This window comes from Serinus canaria, chromosome 25 (assembly GCF_022539315.1).
Source record: "Serinus canaria isolate serCan28SL12 chromosome 25, serCan2020, whole genome shotgun sequence".
Lineage (NCBI taxonomy): Eukaryota > Metazoa > Chordata > Aves > Passeriformes > Fringillidae > Serinus > Serinus canaria.
This window is the reverse complement of record NC_066338.1, coordinates 3,338,595-3,355,408: the sequence shown is the minus strand read 5'-3', so window position 1 is coordinate 3,355,408 and position 16,814 is coordinate 3,338,595. Positions and strand designations below refer to the sequence as shown.

General features: G+C 54.4%; 1 protein-coding gene across 1 annotated transcript in view; it reads left to right on the top strand.

Moving 5' to 3' along the window:
* LOC103825041 (tenascin-X-like) overlaps positions 1-16,535 on the top strand; it is a 20,664-nt gene extending 4,129 nt beyond the window's left edge. The window contains 17 exon segments of the mRNA XM_050984258.1: positions 20-410; positions 704-1,063; positions 1,654-2,013; positions 2,676-3,020; positions 3,375-3,734; positions 5,347-5,727; positions 6,234-6,578; positions 7,525-7,841; positions 8,229-8,514; positions 9,330-9,421; positions 9,424-9,673; positions 11,520-11,876; positions 12,628-13,029; positions 13,176-13,535; positions 14,781-14,893; positions 14,896-15,061; positions 16,012-16,535. Of these exon segments, the coding sequence (XP_050840215.1) occupies positions 20-410; positions 704-1,063; positions 1,654-2,013; positions 2,676-3,020; positions 3,375-3,734; positions 5,347-5,727; positions 6,234-6,578; positions 7,525-7,841; positions 8,229-8,514; positions 9,330-9,421; positions 9,424-9,673; positions 11,520-11,876; positions 12,628-13,029; positions 13,176-13,535; positions 14,781-14,893; positions 14,896-15,061; positions 16,012-16,535 (5,409 nt within the window).
* The last annotated feature ends 279 nt before the right edge of the window (positions 16,536-16,814 follow it).

The following is a 16,814-nucleotide window of genomic DNA, read 5'->3' as shown; positions in this document are numbered from 1 at the left end:
GGTGGTGGGTGGACATTAGGTGGGAAACATGGATGCCCTTGCCCTTTACCATCTTCTCTTCAATGCAGCCGCTGAAGAACCCTTGCCCTCAGAGGAGCCCCAGGAGAAGCCCAAAACTGAGTCCCCGGCATCTGAGGCACTCCTAGCAAGAGCAGAGCTGGAGGAGCTGAGAGTCTCCCGTGTCACCCCCAGCTCTGTGCAGCTGCACTGGACTGTCCCCAAGGGCTCCTTTGACTCCTTCACGCTGCAGTACCGGGATGCCCAGGGCCAGCCCCAGGCCCTGCCCATCGATGGCGGGTCCCGCTCGGTGACAGTGCCAGGGCTGTCCCCGTCTCATCGGTACCGCTTCCACCTCTACGGGCTGAGGGGCAGGAAGAAAATTGACCATGTGTCCACTGAGGCTGTGACAGGTACAGGAGAAGATCAGGAGGAGGAATGGTGGTTGGATGTATGGATGCAAAATAATGGATATATGGAAATATGGAGGGATGAAGGGATGACTGATTGAAGGAAGGGATGGAGTGGTGGAGTAATGGATGGATGGATGGATGGATGGATGGATGGATGGATGGATGGATGGATGGATGGATGGATGGTTGACCGAATGAATTGTCCATTATATGGAATTGTGGATGAATGAGTGGGTTGGTAGGTGGTGGATGGATGTTTGGATTAAGCAACCATCACCATCCCCTCTCTATAGAAGCTGCAGAAGAGGCAGAGGAACAGCCACTGCCCACAGAGGAACCTCAACATGAGAAACCCCAAACTGAGGCCCCCACATATGAGGCCACCCCAGTGCGGGCAGTGTTGGGGGAGCTGAGAGTCTCCAGTGTCACCCCCAGCTCTGTGCAGCTGCACTGGACTGTCCCCGAGGGCTCCTTTGACTCCTTCACGCTGCAGTACCGGGATGCCCAGGGCCAGCCCCAGGCCCTACCCATCAATGGGGGGTCCCGCTCGGTGACAGTGCCAGGGTTGTCCCCGTCCCACCGGTACCGCTTCCACCTCTACGGGCTGAGGGGCAGGAAGAAAATTGACCATGTGTCCACCGAGGCCATGACAGGTAAGGGAGGAGGGGAAGAGAAGGAAGGATGGGTGGATTTATGGATGAATAATAATGGATAAATCGAGAGATGGAGGGATGATGGGATGGAGAAATGGGTGAATGGAGGAAGGTATGGAATGGTGGAGGCATGGAGGAATACAGGAATGAATGGATGGATGGATGGATGGATGGATGGATGGATGGATGGATGGATGGATGGATGGATGGATGGATGGATGGATGGATGGATGGATGGATGGATGGATGGATGGATGGATGGATGGATGGATGGATGGAGGGATGGATGGATGGATGGATGCATAGATGGATGGATGGATGGATGGATGGATGGATGGATGGATGGATGGATGGATGGATGGATGGATGGATGGATGGATGGATGGATGGATGGATGGATGGATGGATGGATGGATGGATGGATGGATGGATGGATGGATGGATGAATGGATGGGTGGATGGATGGATGGATGGATGGATGGGTGGTTGGATGGATCGTCAAAAATATGGTAGGGTAGATTAATGAGTGGGTTGGTAGGTGATGGATGGGTGTTTGGGTGGAAAAAGCCGTCATAATCTCCTCTCCAAAGGAGCTGCAGAAGAGCCAGAAGGACTGTCCTTGCCCACAGAGGAACCGCAGCATGAGAAACCCCAAACTGAGGGCCCCATATCAGAGGCCACTCCAGCACAGGCGGTGCTGGAAGACCTGAGGGTCTCAAGCATCACCCCCAGCTCTGTGCAGCTGCACTGGACTGTCCCCAAGGGCTCCTTTGACTCCTTCACGCTGCAGTACCGGGATGCCCAGGGCCAGCCCCAGGCCCTGCCCATCGATGGCGGGTCCCGCTCGGTGACAGTGCCAGGGCTGTCCCCGTCCCACCGGTACCGCTTCCACCTCTACGGGCTGAGGGGCAGGAAGAAAATTGACCGTGTGTCCACCGAGGCCGTGACAGGTGAGGGAGGAGGGCAAGAGGAGGAAGGATGGGTGGATGTATGGATGAATAATCATGGATAAATGGAGAGATGGAGGGATGAAGGCATGGAGGAATGGGTGATTGAAGAAAGGAGTGGAGTGGTGGAATAATGGATGGATGGATGGATGGATGGATGGATGGATGGATGGATGGATGGATGGATGGATGGATGGATGGATGGATGGACGGACAGTGGATTTATGACTTATCATAAGTCACTTATCAAACCCAGGACACAAAGTAGCCAGTGGCTGCTTTGTGTCCTGGGTTTGTAAGCTGCATGGCAATGTGAATGTGGATTCTGAACTGAATTCAAGGACTGACTAAAGACAGATGATGCATGATGTTTATAAGGGGAGATATATGGTTGCTTGACAGAGCAGATCAGATTGGTGGCTTGGTGGTTGGATGATCAAATGGAGGTTGAAATTAAAGAAGAAGTTGAAGGAAAGAGTGTTTGAAAAAAAATATGACTGGATGGATGGATGGATGGATGGATGGATGGATGGATGGATGGATGGATGGATGGATGGATGGATGGATGGATAGTTCAGAACATGGTGGTGTAGATGAATGAGTGATATGGTAGGTGGTGGATGGATGTTTGGATGTAAGCAACCATCACCATCCCCTCTTTATAGAAGCTGCAGAAGAGCCAGAGGGACAGCCACTGCCCACAGAGGAACCTCAACATGAGAAACCCCAGACTGAGGCCCCTCCAGCACCGGCAGTGCTGGAAGAGCTGAAGGTCTCAAGCATCACACCCGACTCTGTGCAGCTGCACTGGACTGTCCCCAAGGGCTCCTTTGACTCCTTCACGCTGCAGTACCGGGATGCCCAGGGCCAGCCCCAGGCCCTGCCCATCGATGGCGGGTCCCGTTCGGTGACAGTGCCAGGGCTGTCCCCGTCCCACCGGTACCGCTTCCACCTCTATGGGCTGAGGGGCAGGAAGAAAATTGACCATGTGTCCACCGAGTTCATGACAGGTACAGGAGAAGATCAGGAGGAGGAAGGGTCGTTGAATGTATGGATGAAGAACAATAGAGATATGAAGAGATGGAGGGATGAAGGGATGGAGGGATGGGTGATTGGTGGAAGGGATGGAGTGTTTGGGTAATGGATGGATGGATGGGTGGATGGGTGGATGGCTGGATGGATGGATGGATGGATGGATGGATGGATGGATGGATGGATGGATGGATGGATGGATGGATGGATGGATGGATGGATGGATGGACCGACGGATGGTCCTGAATATGGAAATGTAGATGAATGAGTGGGTTGGTAGGTGGTGGGTGGATGTTTGGATATAAGCAACCACTACCATCCCCTCTCTATAGAAGCTGCAGAAGAGCCAGAGGAACAGCCACTGCCCACAGAGGAACCTCAACATGAGAAACCCCAGACTGAGGCCCCCACATCTGAGGCCACTCCAACACAGGCAGTGCTGGAAGACCTGAGGGTGTTGAGCGTCACCCCGAGCTCTGTGCAGCTGCACTGGACTGTCCCCAAGGGCTCCTTTGACTCCTTCACGCTGCAGTACCGGGATGCCCAGGGCCAGCCCCAGGCCCTACCCATTGATGGCGGGTCCCGCTCGGTGACGGTGCCAGGGTTGTCCCCGTCCCACCGGTACCGCTTCCACCTCTACGGGCTGAGAGGAGGGAAAAGGATTGACCGTGTCTCCATCGACACTGTCACAGGTGAGTCCAAAGGTCAAAGGGATGGGAGGTTTAAAAATGGAGACATCAAGAGGGAAGATTTTGAGAGATGTTTGTAAAGCTGGAGAGATTGACATGGAGATGGATGGAGAGATTGATAATGGATGCATTTGTGCCGTGTTGGGTGGCATCATGAGGAGACGGATGGACCAATGAACACGAGGATTATTGGATGTCTGAGGAACTGGATGGTGATGGGATGAACGGAAGGCTGGGTGGATGGATGAATGGTTACTGAAGAAACACACCGACGAATAGGTGGGAAGTTGAGGAAGTCTGCATGGATGGACTGTGAGATTCCTCCATGAACACTGCGTTTTAGAGGGATTGGTGCAGGGATGGCTGGATGGATAAATGGATGATGGGGGTTCTTCGTCAACAGGCAGGCAGGAAGCATTAGTCATTAAGGGGATGTTCTGTGGGACTTGTGACTCTTTGTGGTGGATGGTTATTGAAATAAATTCCAATTATGTCCGGATGGGGCTTGCCCGGGCTTGTCTAGCCTTCGCTGCTTGACCGAAAGGCGGCTCTGGGGTGGTTTCACCTCAGAGACACCTCTGGCTAAGCTGGATGCTGCAGCTGGCACTGGAGACAAGTTCAGACACGCACAAGCCCCGGTTTCCCTCTGTGCAGGTGCTTTAAGGCGAGGTGAAGGAAGGAGTGGATTCTGCCAGAGTTTTGATCCAGAGTTTATTCGGATGGCAGGCTTCTGAATCCCATAACAACTACTAACAGAGTCCTGAACCACGTGGTCGCTGGTTCTTTTAAGCCCTGGGAGAGAGGGATGGGAGGGGTAAGGAACCCACCCACCAGGTACAGGGTGGGCAGGTCTCAGGTGCAAGGGACACCTGGGTGGGCCAATGGACCCACGGGGTTGCAGGGCATCTTTTGAACTCTGCCAATCACTCGATGCCCCACTGGAATGCCAGGATTGACAGACAGCACCCAGCAGGGGTCAGGGCAGGGAAAGGGGGAAGTGACTGACACCTGGGAAAGGACAAGGTACCTGAGACAAACTATGACATCACACTGCTACAGTTGGTGATGTGGAGGGGAAGGAGGAATGGGTGGAATTGGGCAGGGAATCTAGAGAAAGCTTGGAGATGGAGAGATGACTGGAACCATGGGAGAATGGTGTGATGGAGGGACTGATGGATGGATGGATGGATGGATGGATGGATGGATGGATGGATGGGTGGATGGATGGATGGATTTAGGAAGGATGGATGGATGGATGGATGGATGATGGATGGATGGATGGATGGATGGATGGATGGATGGATGGATGGATGGATGGATGGATAACGGTGGGTATTGGATGAATCAAGATGATGGATGATTTTGATTATGACAATGATGAAGATGGTGGAAGATGGCAGATGCAAATCAGTAAGTCCGTGGAGGAGTCAGTGATTGATGAAATGGGCCTGGAGTCAGTGGGTGCTCACTGATGGGTGAGGAGGAAATGGTGAGAAGGGAGTGGGAGGAAATGGTGCATGATGGATAATGGTAGTTGGGTGGATGATGGATGGACATACGGATGGACACACCAATGCCTACACCCATCATTGTCCACTCTCTGTTGTTTCTGCAGAAGACCCCAAGGATCTGTCCCCACCCTCAATGGACCCCACAAATGAGGGCTCCAGAACTGAAGCCCCCACAGCTCAGCACCACAAACCTGAGCACTCCCAAACTGAGTTCCCCTCGGCACAGGCAGAGTTGGGAGAGCTGAAAGTGTCCAGTGTCACCCCCAGCTCCGTGCAGCTGCACTGGACTGTCCCCGAGGGCTCCTTTGACTCTTTCACGCTGCAGTACCGGGATGCCCAGGGCCAGCCCCAGGCCCTGCCCATCGATGGTGGGTCCTGCTCGGTGACAGTGCCAGGGCTGTCCCCATCCCACCAATACCGCTTCCACCTCTATGGGCTGAGGGGCAGGAAGAAGATCCACCATGTGTCCACCGAGGTCATGACAGGTATGGGGTTAGATCAGGTGGAGGAAAGGTGGGTGGATGTATGGATGAAGAATATTGGAAATATGGAGAGATGGAGGTGTGAAGGCAGGGAGGAATGGGTGATTGGAGGAAGGGATAGAGTGGTGGAGTAATGGATGGATGGATGGATGGATGGATGGATGGATGGATGGATGGATGGATGGATGGATGGATGGATGGATGGATGGATGGATGGATGGATGGATGGATGGATGGAGGGAGGGATGGATGGATGGATGGATGGATGGATGGATGGATGGATGGATGGATGGATGGATGGATGGATGGATGGATGGATGGATGGATGGATGGATGGATGGATGGATGGATGGATGGATGGATGGATGGATGGATGGATGGATGGATGGATGGATGGATGGATGGATGTACACATGGGTGGACAGATGAATTTTTTAGTTGGTGGTGCAGTGGACATTAGGAGGGACATATGGATTCCCTTGCCCTTTACCATCTCCTCTCCAATGCAGCCACTGAAGAATCCCTGCCCTCAGAGGAGCCCCAACAGGAGGTGCCAAAAACTGAGGCCCCCACATCTGAGGCACTCCCAGCACGAGCAGAACTGGGGGAGCTGAGAGTCTCCAGTGTCACCCCCAGCTCTGTGCAGCTGCACTGGACTGTCCCCGAGGGCTCCTTTGACTCCTTCACGCTGCAGTACCGGGATGCCCAGGGCCAGCCCCAGGCCCTGCCCATCGATGGCGGGTCCCGCTCGGTGACAGTGCCAGGGCTGTCCCCGTCCCACCGGTACCGCTTCCACCTCTATGGGATGCACAGAGGGAAAAGGATTGACCACGTTTCCATCAACGTCAGCACAGGTGAGAGGGAGTCAGAGGAAAGATGGGATGAGAGATAGATGGAGGGATCGAGAGGTAGAGACATCAAGGGATGGATGAATCAAGGGTTTCCATTCCCATCCCATGCCCATCCCACATCAAGGACATTTCTACTCTGGCATCATCAACCATCAACCCAACCCTTCCACTGACCTATTGAACAACACCCTCCATCATCCATCATTGTCATCATCATCCATCATCATGATTCATCATCATCAACTGTCAACTATGCATGGCCATCAGTAATATCCATTATCACCATCCATCATCATCATCATCATGGTTTTCTATCCACGAAGGATGAACAACTGAATGGCTTTACAGAATCTGGTCTGGATGTTGGGTGGGTTCCTGTCCAAATTGAAGGAAGAAGGTGGATGGGTTAATGAGTGGTTGGGAAGGTGAGATGGATGGATGGATGGATGGATGGATGGATGGATGGATGGATGGATGGATGGATGGATGGATGGATGGATGGATGGATGGATGGATGGATGGATGGATGGATGGATGGATGGATGGATGGATGGATGGAGGGTTCCTGCTGTCCAGATACATGTCTTGATGGACAGAAGATTATCCATGGGAAGTGGGCCTGGGAGGGCCTGGGAGGGGTGGAGGCAATGGAGGAATGTGGAGGAAAAGAAAGAGAGATGAAGAAAGTATTGGGTGGGGGTTTGGGTTAGCTGTTGGGTGGGTGATGGGATGGATGGATGATGGAAGGATGGCAGTGATGGACATTGGGTGGGGGTGATGGTTGGGTAGATGATGGATGGACATATGAATGAACACATGGACATCCCCACCCACCACTGTCCCCTCCGCATAGCAGCCACAGACGAGCCGGAGGAGCCACCCTCCCTCTCAGAGGAGCCCCAAACTGAAGCCCTGCCAACTGAGGACAACCAGCCTGAGCAGCACCAAGCCAAAGCCCCCCCAGCGCGGGCAGTGCTGGGAGAGCTGAGAGTCTCCAGTGTCACCCCCAGCTCTGTGCAGCTGCACTGGACTGTCCCCGAGGGCTCCTTTGACTCCTTCACGCTGCAGTACCGGGATGCCCAGGGCCAGCCCCAGGCCCTGCCCATCGATGGCGGGTCCCGCTCAGTGACAGTGCCAGGGCTGTCCCCGTCCCACCGGTACCGCTTCCACCTCTACGGGCTGAGGGGCAGGAAGAAAATTGACCATGTGTCCACTGAGGCTGTGACAGGTACAGGAGAAGATCAGGAGGAGGAATGGTGGTTGGATGTATGGATGAAGAACAATAGAGATATGAAGAGATGGAGGGATGAAGGGCTGGAGGGATGGGTGTTTGGTGGAAGGGATGGAGTGTTTGGGTAATGGATGGATGGCTGGATGGATGGATGGATGGATGGATGGATGGATGGATGGATGGATGGATGGATGGATGGATGGATGGATGGATGGATGGATGGATGGATGGATGGATGATCCAGTAGATGGACACATGGATGAATAGATGGATTGGTTGGTGGGTGGTAGCGTGCACATTTGGAGGGACACATGGATGCCCCTACCCATTACGATTTTCTTTCCAATGCAGCCACTGAAGAATCCCTGCCCTCAGAGGAGCCTCGACAGAAGGGGCCCAAAACTGAGGTCCCCACATCTGAGGCACTCCCAGCACGAGCAGAACTGGGGGAGCTGAGGGTCTCCAGTGTCACCCCCAGCTCTGTGCAGCTGCACTGGACTGTCCCCAAGGGCTCCTTTGACTCCTTCACGCTGCAGTACCGGGATGCCCAGGGCCAGCCCCAGGCCCTGCCTATCGATGGCGGGTCCCGCTCGGTGACAGTGCCAGGGCTGTCCCCGTCCCACCGGTACCGCTTCCACCTCTATGGGCTTAGGGACAGGAAGAGGACCAACCGTGTCTCCACTGACATTGTGACAGGTGAGGGGGAAGGTCAGAACGTGAAAGGGTTGGAGAGGTGGTTGTAAGGACGGAGAGATGGAGAGATCAAAGAATCCCATGCCAATCCTATCCCTACCTGCCATTAGGTGCCCACTGGTACCAGCCTCATCCAATCAACCATTTACCCTTCCACTGGCCTATCAGCCAAAACTCAGCATATCCATCGTCATCATCACGATTTAATTGGATAGATCCATTATCTGTCCACCACCAATCACCGATCCCTCCATTCCTAGGTGGTTCCACTTCTCCCCAGTTTCCCAGCTTGGTAGTGGAGGATGTGTGGGAGTGTTAGCAAGTTGGAGGGATTGATGGACGGACAAATCATTATGTTGATGGTGATGATTGTGAGGATGAATGGATGATGATTGTGGGTGATGGAAGATGGTTGAACAATGGATGGTGCATGGACAATGGAATGACAATGGATGGACAGTGGATGGATGGATGGAGGGATGGATGGATGGATGGATGGATGGATGGATGGATGGATGGATGGATGGATGGATGGATGGATGGATGGATGGATGAAGGATGGATGGATGGATGGATGGATGGATGGATGGATGGATGGATGGATGGATGGACGGATGGATGAGGATGGATGGATGGATGGATGGATGGATGGATTTAGGAAGGATGGATGGATGGATGGATGAGGATGGATGGATGGATGGATGGATGGATAGATGGATGGATGGATGGATGGATGGATGAATGAAAGGATTTTTTTGGTTGGTGGTGGGGTGGACATTAGGTGGGACATACAGATGCCCTTGCCCTTTACCATCTTCTCTCCAATGCAGCCACTGAAGAACCCTTGCCCTCAGAGGAGCCCCAACAGGAGGCGCCCAAAACTGAGCCCCCCACATCTGAGGCACTCCCAGCACGAGCAGAACTGGGGGAGCTGAGAGCTCCCGTGTCACCCCCAGCTCTGTGCAGCTGCACTGGACTGTCCCCGAGGGCTCCTTTGACTCCTTCACGCTGCAGTACCGGGATGCCCAGGGCCAGCCCCAGGCCCTGCCCATCGATGGCGGGTCCCGCTCGGTGACAGTGCCAGGGCTGTCCCCGTCCCACCGGTACCGCTTCCACCTCTACGGGTTGCAAGGTGGAAAAAGGATTGACCACATGTCCACCGACGTCGTGACAGGTGAGGGGGGTTCAAGCCCCATCTGCACCTGTGGTGCATCCAAGCTCTCACATGGTCCTTCAGGGTAGGGGAGGCTGGGAAGAGCTGCTGGGGTTTGAGATGGGGATGGGAATGTGGAGGCCAGAGGGATGGAGTGTAGAGGGATGTGTGGACCCATGGATGGTTGAGGGATGATGGTTGATGATGGTGATGGATGATGGGTTATAGATGAGGGTGGGTTATTTGTCAGTAGGTAGGTGGAAGGATCAATTACTGAACATACGCTTCTGGGACCACTGGGATCCATCCATCCATCCATCCATCCATCCATCCATCCATCCATCCATCCATCCATCCTCATCCATCCATCCATCCATCCATCCATCCATCCATCCATCCATCCAGTCCATCCCAGCCAGCCAGTCCATCCATCCATCCATCCAGCATCCATCCATCCATGCAGCCATACCATCCAGCCAGCCGAGCCATCCATCCTCAACATCCATCCATCAGCCATCCATCCATCCATCCATCCATCCATCCAGCCAGCCATCCATCCATCCAGCCATCCATCCACCAGCCAGCCAGCCATCCATCCATCAGCCTTCCGAAATCCATCCATCCATCCAGCCATCCATCCATCCATCCATCCCATCACATCCATCCATCCATCCATCCAGCCATCCATCCATCCATCCATCCTCCTCCATCCATCCATCCATCCATCCATCCATCCATCCATCCATCCATCCATCCATCCATCCTTCCATCCATCCATCCTCATCCATCCATCCATCCATCCATCCATCCATCCATCCATCCATCCATCCATCCACACACCCTGTCTCCATCCCACTTCGATCCTCCATCCATTCCCGCTCCATCCATACTTCCCTGCATTTCCCTGCACGGTTGCACCAATTGCACCTTTCCACCATCCCATTCCCACCTGCCATTGAGTAAACACCGACGCTGGCACCCTCAAATCAACCACTGTCCCTTCTCATGGCACTGACTCTGTCATCCTCCGTCATCACCATCCATCACCCGTCCATCCTCTGTCCAACATCCATCATGCATCTTTCCTCCCCCCAAACTCCCCCCATGCTCCACTGGGGAACCAGAAACACCTCAGGGTTGGAGTGAGGGCACACTGGGAGAGGATGAGGATGGAGGGGTGATGGGGCAGTGGTTGGGATTCCTGGCTGGATCAATGCAGGATGCACAGGTGCCAGATGGGAGCACAAGTGGTGGAGGCCGTGGCTGTTTTGTGCCCGGGGTAAGGGCAGGGGGTTGGGGTGGGGGTTGGGAGGTGAGAGCACTTTAGGGGGATGCAGGGATGGGCTTTAGGACTGACTGGAGAAAAAAGGATGGGTAAAGGATGGAAGAATATTGGATGATGATGATGGGTGTGGGGGCAGGTGGTTTCACAGATCCAATCAACAGTTTGGTTATTGAATGATTCAATGGAGGAAGAAGCTAAAGAATCAGTTGTAGGAAAAGGCACATTGAAAGCCACGTGGTTGGATTTAGGGATGGTGGATGATGGATACTGGAATGAATGGTCCAGGACATGAAAGTGTGGATGGATTTATGGATGGATGGATGGATGGATGGATGGATGGATGGATGGATGGATGGATGGATGGATGGATGGATGGATGGATGGATGGATGGATGGATTTATAGATGGATTTATGGATGGATTTATGGATGTATGGATGTATGGATGGATGGATGGATGGATGGATGGATGGACGGAGGGATGGATGGATGCATGGATGGATGGATGGATGGATGGATGGATGGATGGAGTTCAATGAACACGTCAATTCTTATGCCTATCATCATTCCTTCTCCATCACAGATGCAGCAGTGCCAGAGGAGCTGCCCCTACCCTCAGAGGAGCCCCAACCTGAGCAGTCCCAAACTGAGCAGCCCCAAACTGAGGCCAGCCAGGGACAGGTGGTGCTGGGGAAGCTGAGGGTCTCCAGTGTCACCCCCAGCTCTGTGCAGCTGCACTGGACTGTCCCCGAGGGCTCCTTTGACTCCTTCACGCTGCAGTACCGGGATGCCCAGGGCCAGCCCCAGGCCCTGGCTGTTGATGGCGGGTCCCGCTCGGTGACAGTGCCAGGGCTGTCCCCGTCCCACCGGTACCGCTTCCACCTCTACGGGCTGAGGGACAGGAGGAGGATTGACCGTGTCTCCACCGATGTTGTCACAGGTCAGAGGGTGAAAGGACTGGGGAGATGGAAGTAGGGATGGAGAGATTAATGGAAAGATGGAGAAAAGGTGGATTATGGATGGATGCCTGGAGGGTTGGGTGGACTCATGACTAGAAGGATGGACATGAACATCGTTGGATGCCTGCAGAAATGGAGAGTGAAAGGGTGGATGGAGGGCTGGGTACATGGGTGATGGGTGACGGGGGTTGTTTTCTGTAGGCTGGCAGGATTTAGTGTCAATCATTAAGCGGATGTTTTCTACTGCTTGATGGTGGACGGTGATGTGGAGGGCAAGGAGCAATGGGTGGAATTAGGCAGGAAAACTAAAGACAGCTTGGAGATGGAGAGATGGCTGGAACCACGGGAGGGCGGTGTCATGGAGGGACTGAAGTTTGGATGGATGGATGGATGGATGGATGGATGGATGGATGGATGGATGGATGGATGGATGGATGGATGGATGGATGGATGGATGGACGGACGGACAGATAACGGTGGATATTGTATGAATCAAGATGATGGATGACGTTGATTATGACAATGATGAAGATGGTGGATGATGGCAGATGCTAGTCAGTAAGTCCATGGAAGAGTCAGTGACTGACTGAATGGAGCTGAGGTAAACGGGTGCTCAGTGATGGGTGAGGAGGGAATGGTGAGACTGGGAGGAAATGGGGCATGATGGATGGACATATGGATGGAGACACCGATGCCTACACCCATCATTGTCCCTTTCTGTTGCTGCTGTAGCTGACCCAGAGGATCTGTCCCTACCCTCGATGGACACCCCAACTGGGAGCCCCCCAGATGAGGATCATGAAATTGCACATCCCGAGGCCACCACATCTGCGGCACCCTCATCACGGGCAGTGTTGGGAGAGCTGAGGGTCACCAGCGTCACCCCCAGCTCAGTGCAGCTGCACTGGACTGTCCCCGAGGGCTCCTTTGACTCCTTCACGCTGCAGTACCGGGATGCCCAGGGCCAGCCCCAGGCCCTGCCCATTGATGGCGGGTCCCGCTTGGTGACAGTGCCTGGGCTGTCCCCGTCCCACCGGTACCGCTTCCACCTCTACGGGCTGAGGGGCAGGAAGAAGACCGACCATGTGTCCACTGATGTCATCACAGCTGATGGGGAAGGTCAGAGGATTGAAGGTGGGTGGGTGGATGGATGGATGGATGGATGGATGGATGGATGGATGGATGGATGGATGGATGGATGGATGGATGGATGGATGGATGGATGGATGGATCTTTGGATGCCCATGACCATCATTCTCCCCTCTCCATTGCATCTGCAGCTGTGCCAGAGGAGCTGCCCCTGCCCTCAGAGGAGCCCCAGGATGAGCAACACCAAACTCAGGCTCCATCTGCAGCCACCCCAGTGCGGGCAGTGTTGGGAGAGCTGAGAGTCTCCCGTGTCACCCCCAGCTCTGTGCAGCTGCACTGGACTGTCCCCGAGGGCTCCTTTGACTCCTTCACGCTGCAGTACCGGGATGCCCAGGGCCAGCCCCGGGCCCTGCCCATCGACGGCGGGTCCCGCTCGGTGACAGTGCCAGGGCTGTCCCCGTCCCACCGGTACCGCTTCCACCTCTACGGGCTGAGGGGTGGGAAGAGGGTCTACCACACCTCCACTGAAGCTGTTACAGGTGAGGGGGAAGGTCAGAGGACCAGATGGATCACAGTATGAGTGGATTGAGGGATCACGGCCATCTCATCTCTACCTGCCATCTCTTACCCACAGACCCCAGCAAAAGCCAATCAATCCATCAACCCTTCTACCAAGCTATTGAGCAGCACCTGCCATCATCCACCATCCTTGTCATCATCCTCTTTATCTCTCATCCATCATCATCACCATCATTATTATCATCTTCCATCATGATCATGATCCACCCATGGTGGTTGAAGAAATGAATGGCTGAATGGATTCTGGACTGGATTGTGAGTGGATTTCTTCCCAGGCTGATGGAAGAAGGTCAAGAGATGGATGAGTGGTTGGATGGAATTGGGAAGTAAGGATGGATGGTGCGTTGCTGGTGGGTGGTTGGATGTCCTGAAGGTTGGAAGATTGTCCATGGGAAATGGATGATGGAAGAGGTGAAAGCTTGGGTGGATGGAGAGAGAAAGAGTTGGAGAGATGTTTGCAGAATTGGTTATGGCATTGGATTGGATGTTGGTGAGATGGATGGAGACAGAAATGGATGAGTGGATGGATGGATGGATGGATGGATGGATGGATGGATGGATGGATGGATGGATGGATGGATGGATGGATGGATGGATGGACTGACAGACGGACGGATGGATGGATGGATGGATGGATGGATGGATGCGGATGGATGACGGATGGATGGAAGGATGGATGGATGGATGGATGGATGGTAGGATGGATGGATGGATGGATGGATGGATGGATGGTGGGATGGATGGATGATGGATGATGGATGGATGGATGGATGGATGGATGGATGGAGGGATGGATGGATGGATGGATGGATGGAGGGATGGATGGATGGGATGGATGGATGGATGGAGTGGATGGATGGATGGATGGATGGATGGATGGATGGATGGATGGATGGATGGATGGATGGATGGATGGATGATGGATGGATGGATGGTGATTGGATGGATTCATGGATTATGGATGGATGGATGGATAGATGATGGATGGATGGATGGATGGATGGATGGATGGATGGATGGATGGATGGATGGATGGATGGATGATGGATGGACGGACGGATATTTGGACAGACACATGGATTCTCACATGCATCATCATCATCCTGTCTCCATTCCAGCCACAGCCAAGACAGATGAGCTGCCCTTGCCCTCAGAGGAGCCCCAGCCTGAGGACCCCAAAGGAAAAGACCCCCCAACTGAGACCACCCCATCTGCAGCCCCCCCAGCGCGGGCAGTTCTGGGGGAGCTGAGAGTCTCCAGTGTCACCCCCAGCTCTGTGCAGCTGCACTGGACTGTCCCCGAGGGCTCCTTTGACTCCTTCACGTCCTTGCAGTCCACTACGACGGGATGCCAGGGCCAGCCCAGGCCCTGCCCATCGATGGCGGGTCCCGCTCGGTGACAGTGCCAGGGCTGTCCCCGTCCCACGGGTACCGCTTCCACCTCTACGGGCTGAGGGGTGGGAAAAGGACTGACCGTGCCTCTACTGACATCATCACAGGTGAGGGGGAAGGGCAAAGGGGTGAGGGTGGGCGAATGAAGGGGTGAAGGATGAGAGATGGACGGAGCAAGGGATGGAGGAACGTAATGGTGAATGAAGGATATTGAGAGGTACAGGAGTGAGGGCATGGAAGATGGATCAATGGATGGATGGATGGATGGATGGATGGATGGATGGATGGATGGATGGATGGATGGATGCATGGATGCATGATGGAAGCATGGATATGGATTGGATGGATGGATGGATGGATGCGGATGGATGGATGGATGGATGGATGGATGGATGGAGGATGGATGGATGGATGGATGGATGGATGGGGATGGATGGATGGATGGATGGATGGATGGATGGATGGATGGATGGAAGCATGGATGGATGGATGGATTTATGGATGAAGATATAAAGATGGATGATGGATGGATGTTAGATTGCTGATGGATGGATGGACGGATGAGATGGATGATGCATGATGGATGATGGAGGCAATGTATGGTCATTGGATGTTGCATGGAGTGAGATGGGTGGATTGGATGATCCCGTGGAAGGTTAGAGACGATTGGATGGATGGTGATGGAATGGAACATGATGGTGGATGGATGGATGGATGGATGGATGGATGGATGGATGGATGGATGGATGGATGGATGGATGGATGGATGGATGGATGGATGGATGGATGGATGGATGGATGGATGGATGGATGGATGGATGGATGGATGGATGGATGGACGGATGGAGGATGATGGATGGATGGATGGATGGATGGATGGATGGATGGATGGATGGATGGATGGATGGACGGACGGACAGATGGTGGATGGATGGATGGATGGATGGATGGATGGATGGATGGATGGATGGATGGATGGATGGATGGATGATGGACGGATATTTGGACAGACACCTGGATTCTCACATGCATCATCATCATCCTGTCTCCATTCCAGCCACAGCCAAGACAGAGGAGCTGCCCTTGCCCTCAGAGGAGCCCCAGCCTGAGGATCCCAAAGGAAAAGACCCCCCAACTGAGACCACCCCATCTGCAGCCCCCCCAGTGCGGGCAGTTCTGGGGGAGCTGAGAGTCTCCAGTGTCACCCCCAGCTCTGTGCAGCTGCACTGGACTGTCCCCGAGGGCTCCTTTGACTCCTTCACGCTGCAGTACCGGGATGCCCAGGGCCAGCCCCAGGCCCTGCCCATCGATGGCGGGTCCCGCTCGGTGACAGTGCCAGGGCTGTCCCCGTCCCACCGGTACCGCTTCCACCTCTACGGGCTGAGAGGAGGGAAAAGGACCGACCACACCTCCACTGAGGCCACCACTGGTAAGGGGCTGCAGGGACTCCCCAAAGCCCCCCAAGGAATGGAGCTGGAGTGGGGACAGGGCTGGGAGTGGCGCCCAGGGGGAGCTGGGAGGAACTGGGGAGTGGGGCTGAACTGGGGGAGCCAGGGAAATGAGGGGGACCAGGGAGCTTAGGGGGCACTGAGGACTGGGGAATGTGGTGGATAGGGGGAACTGGAGGCAACCAGGAATTGGAGGGGACTGGAGATTAGGGGGGGTGCAGCACCTGGAGGGACTCAGATCAGCTGGGGGCTGAGGAACTGGGAACAACTGGGGGGACTGGCCAGAACTGGGGCCTGGGGCAATGGGGGGCCTGGGTGGAACTGGGGTGAACTGGGGCTGGGGTGGAGCTGAGGACTGGAAAAGACTGGGGGAAACCAGGCACTGGGGAGGGGGTGGTCATTGGGGGGGGTT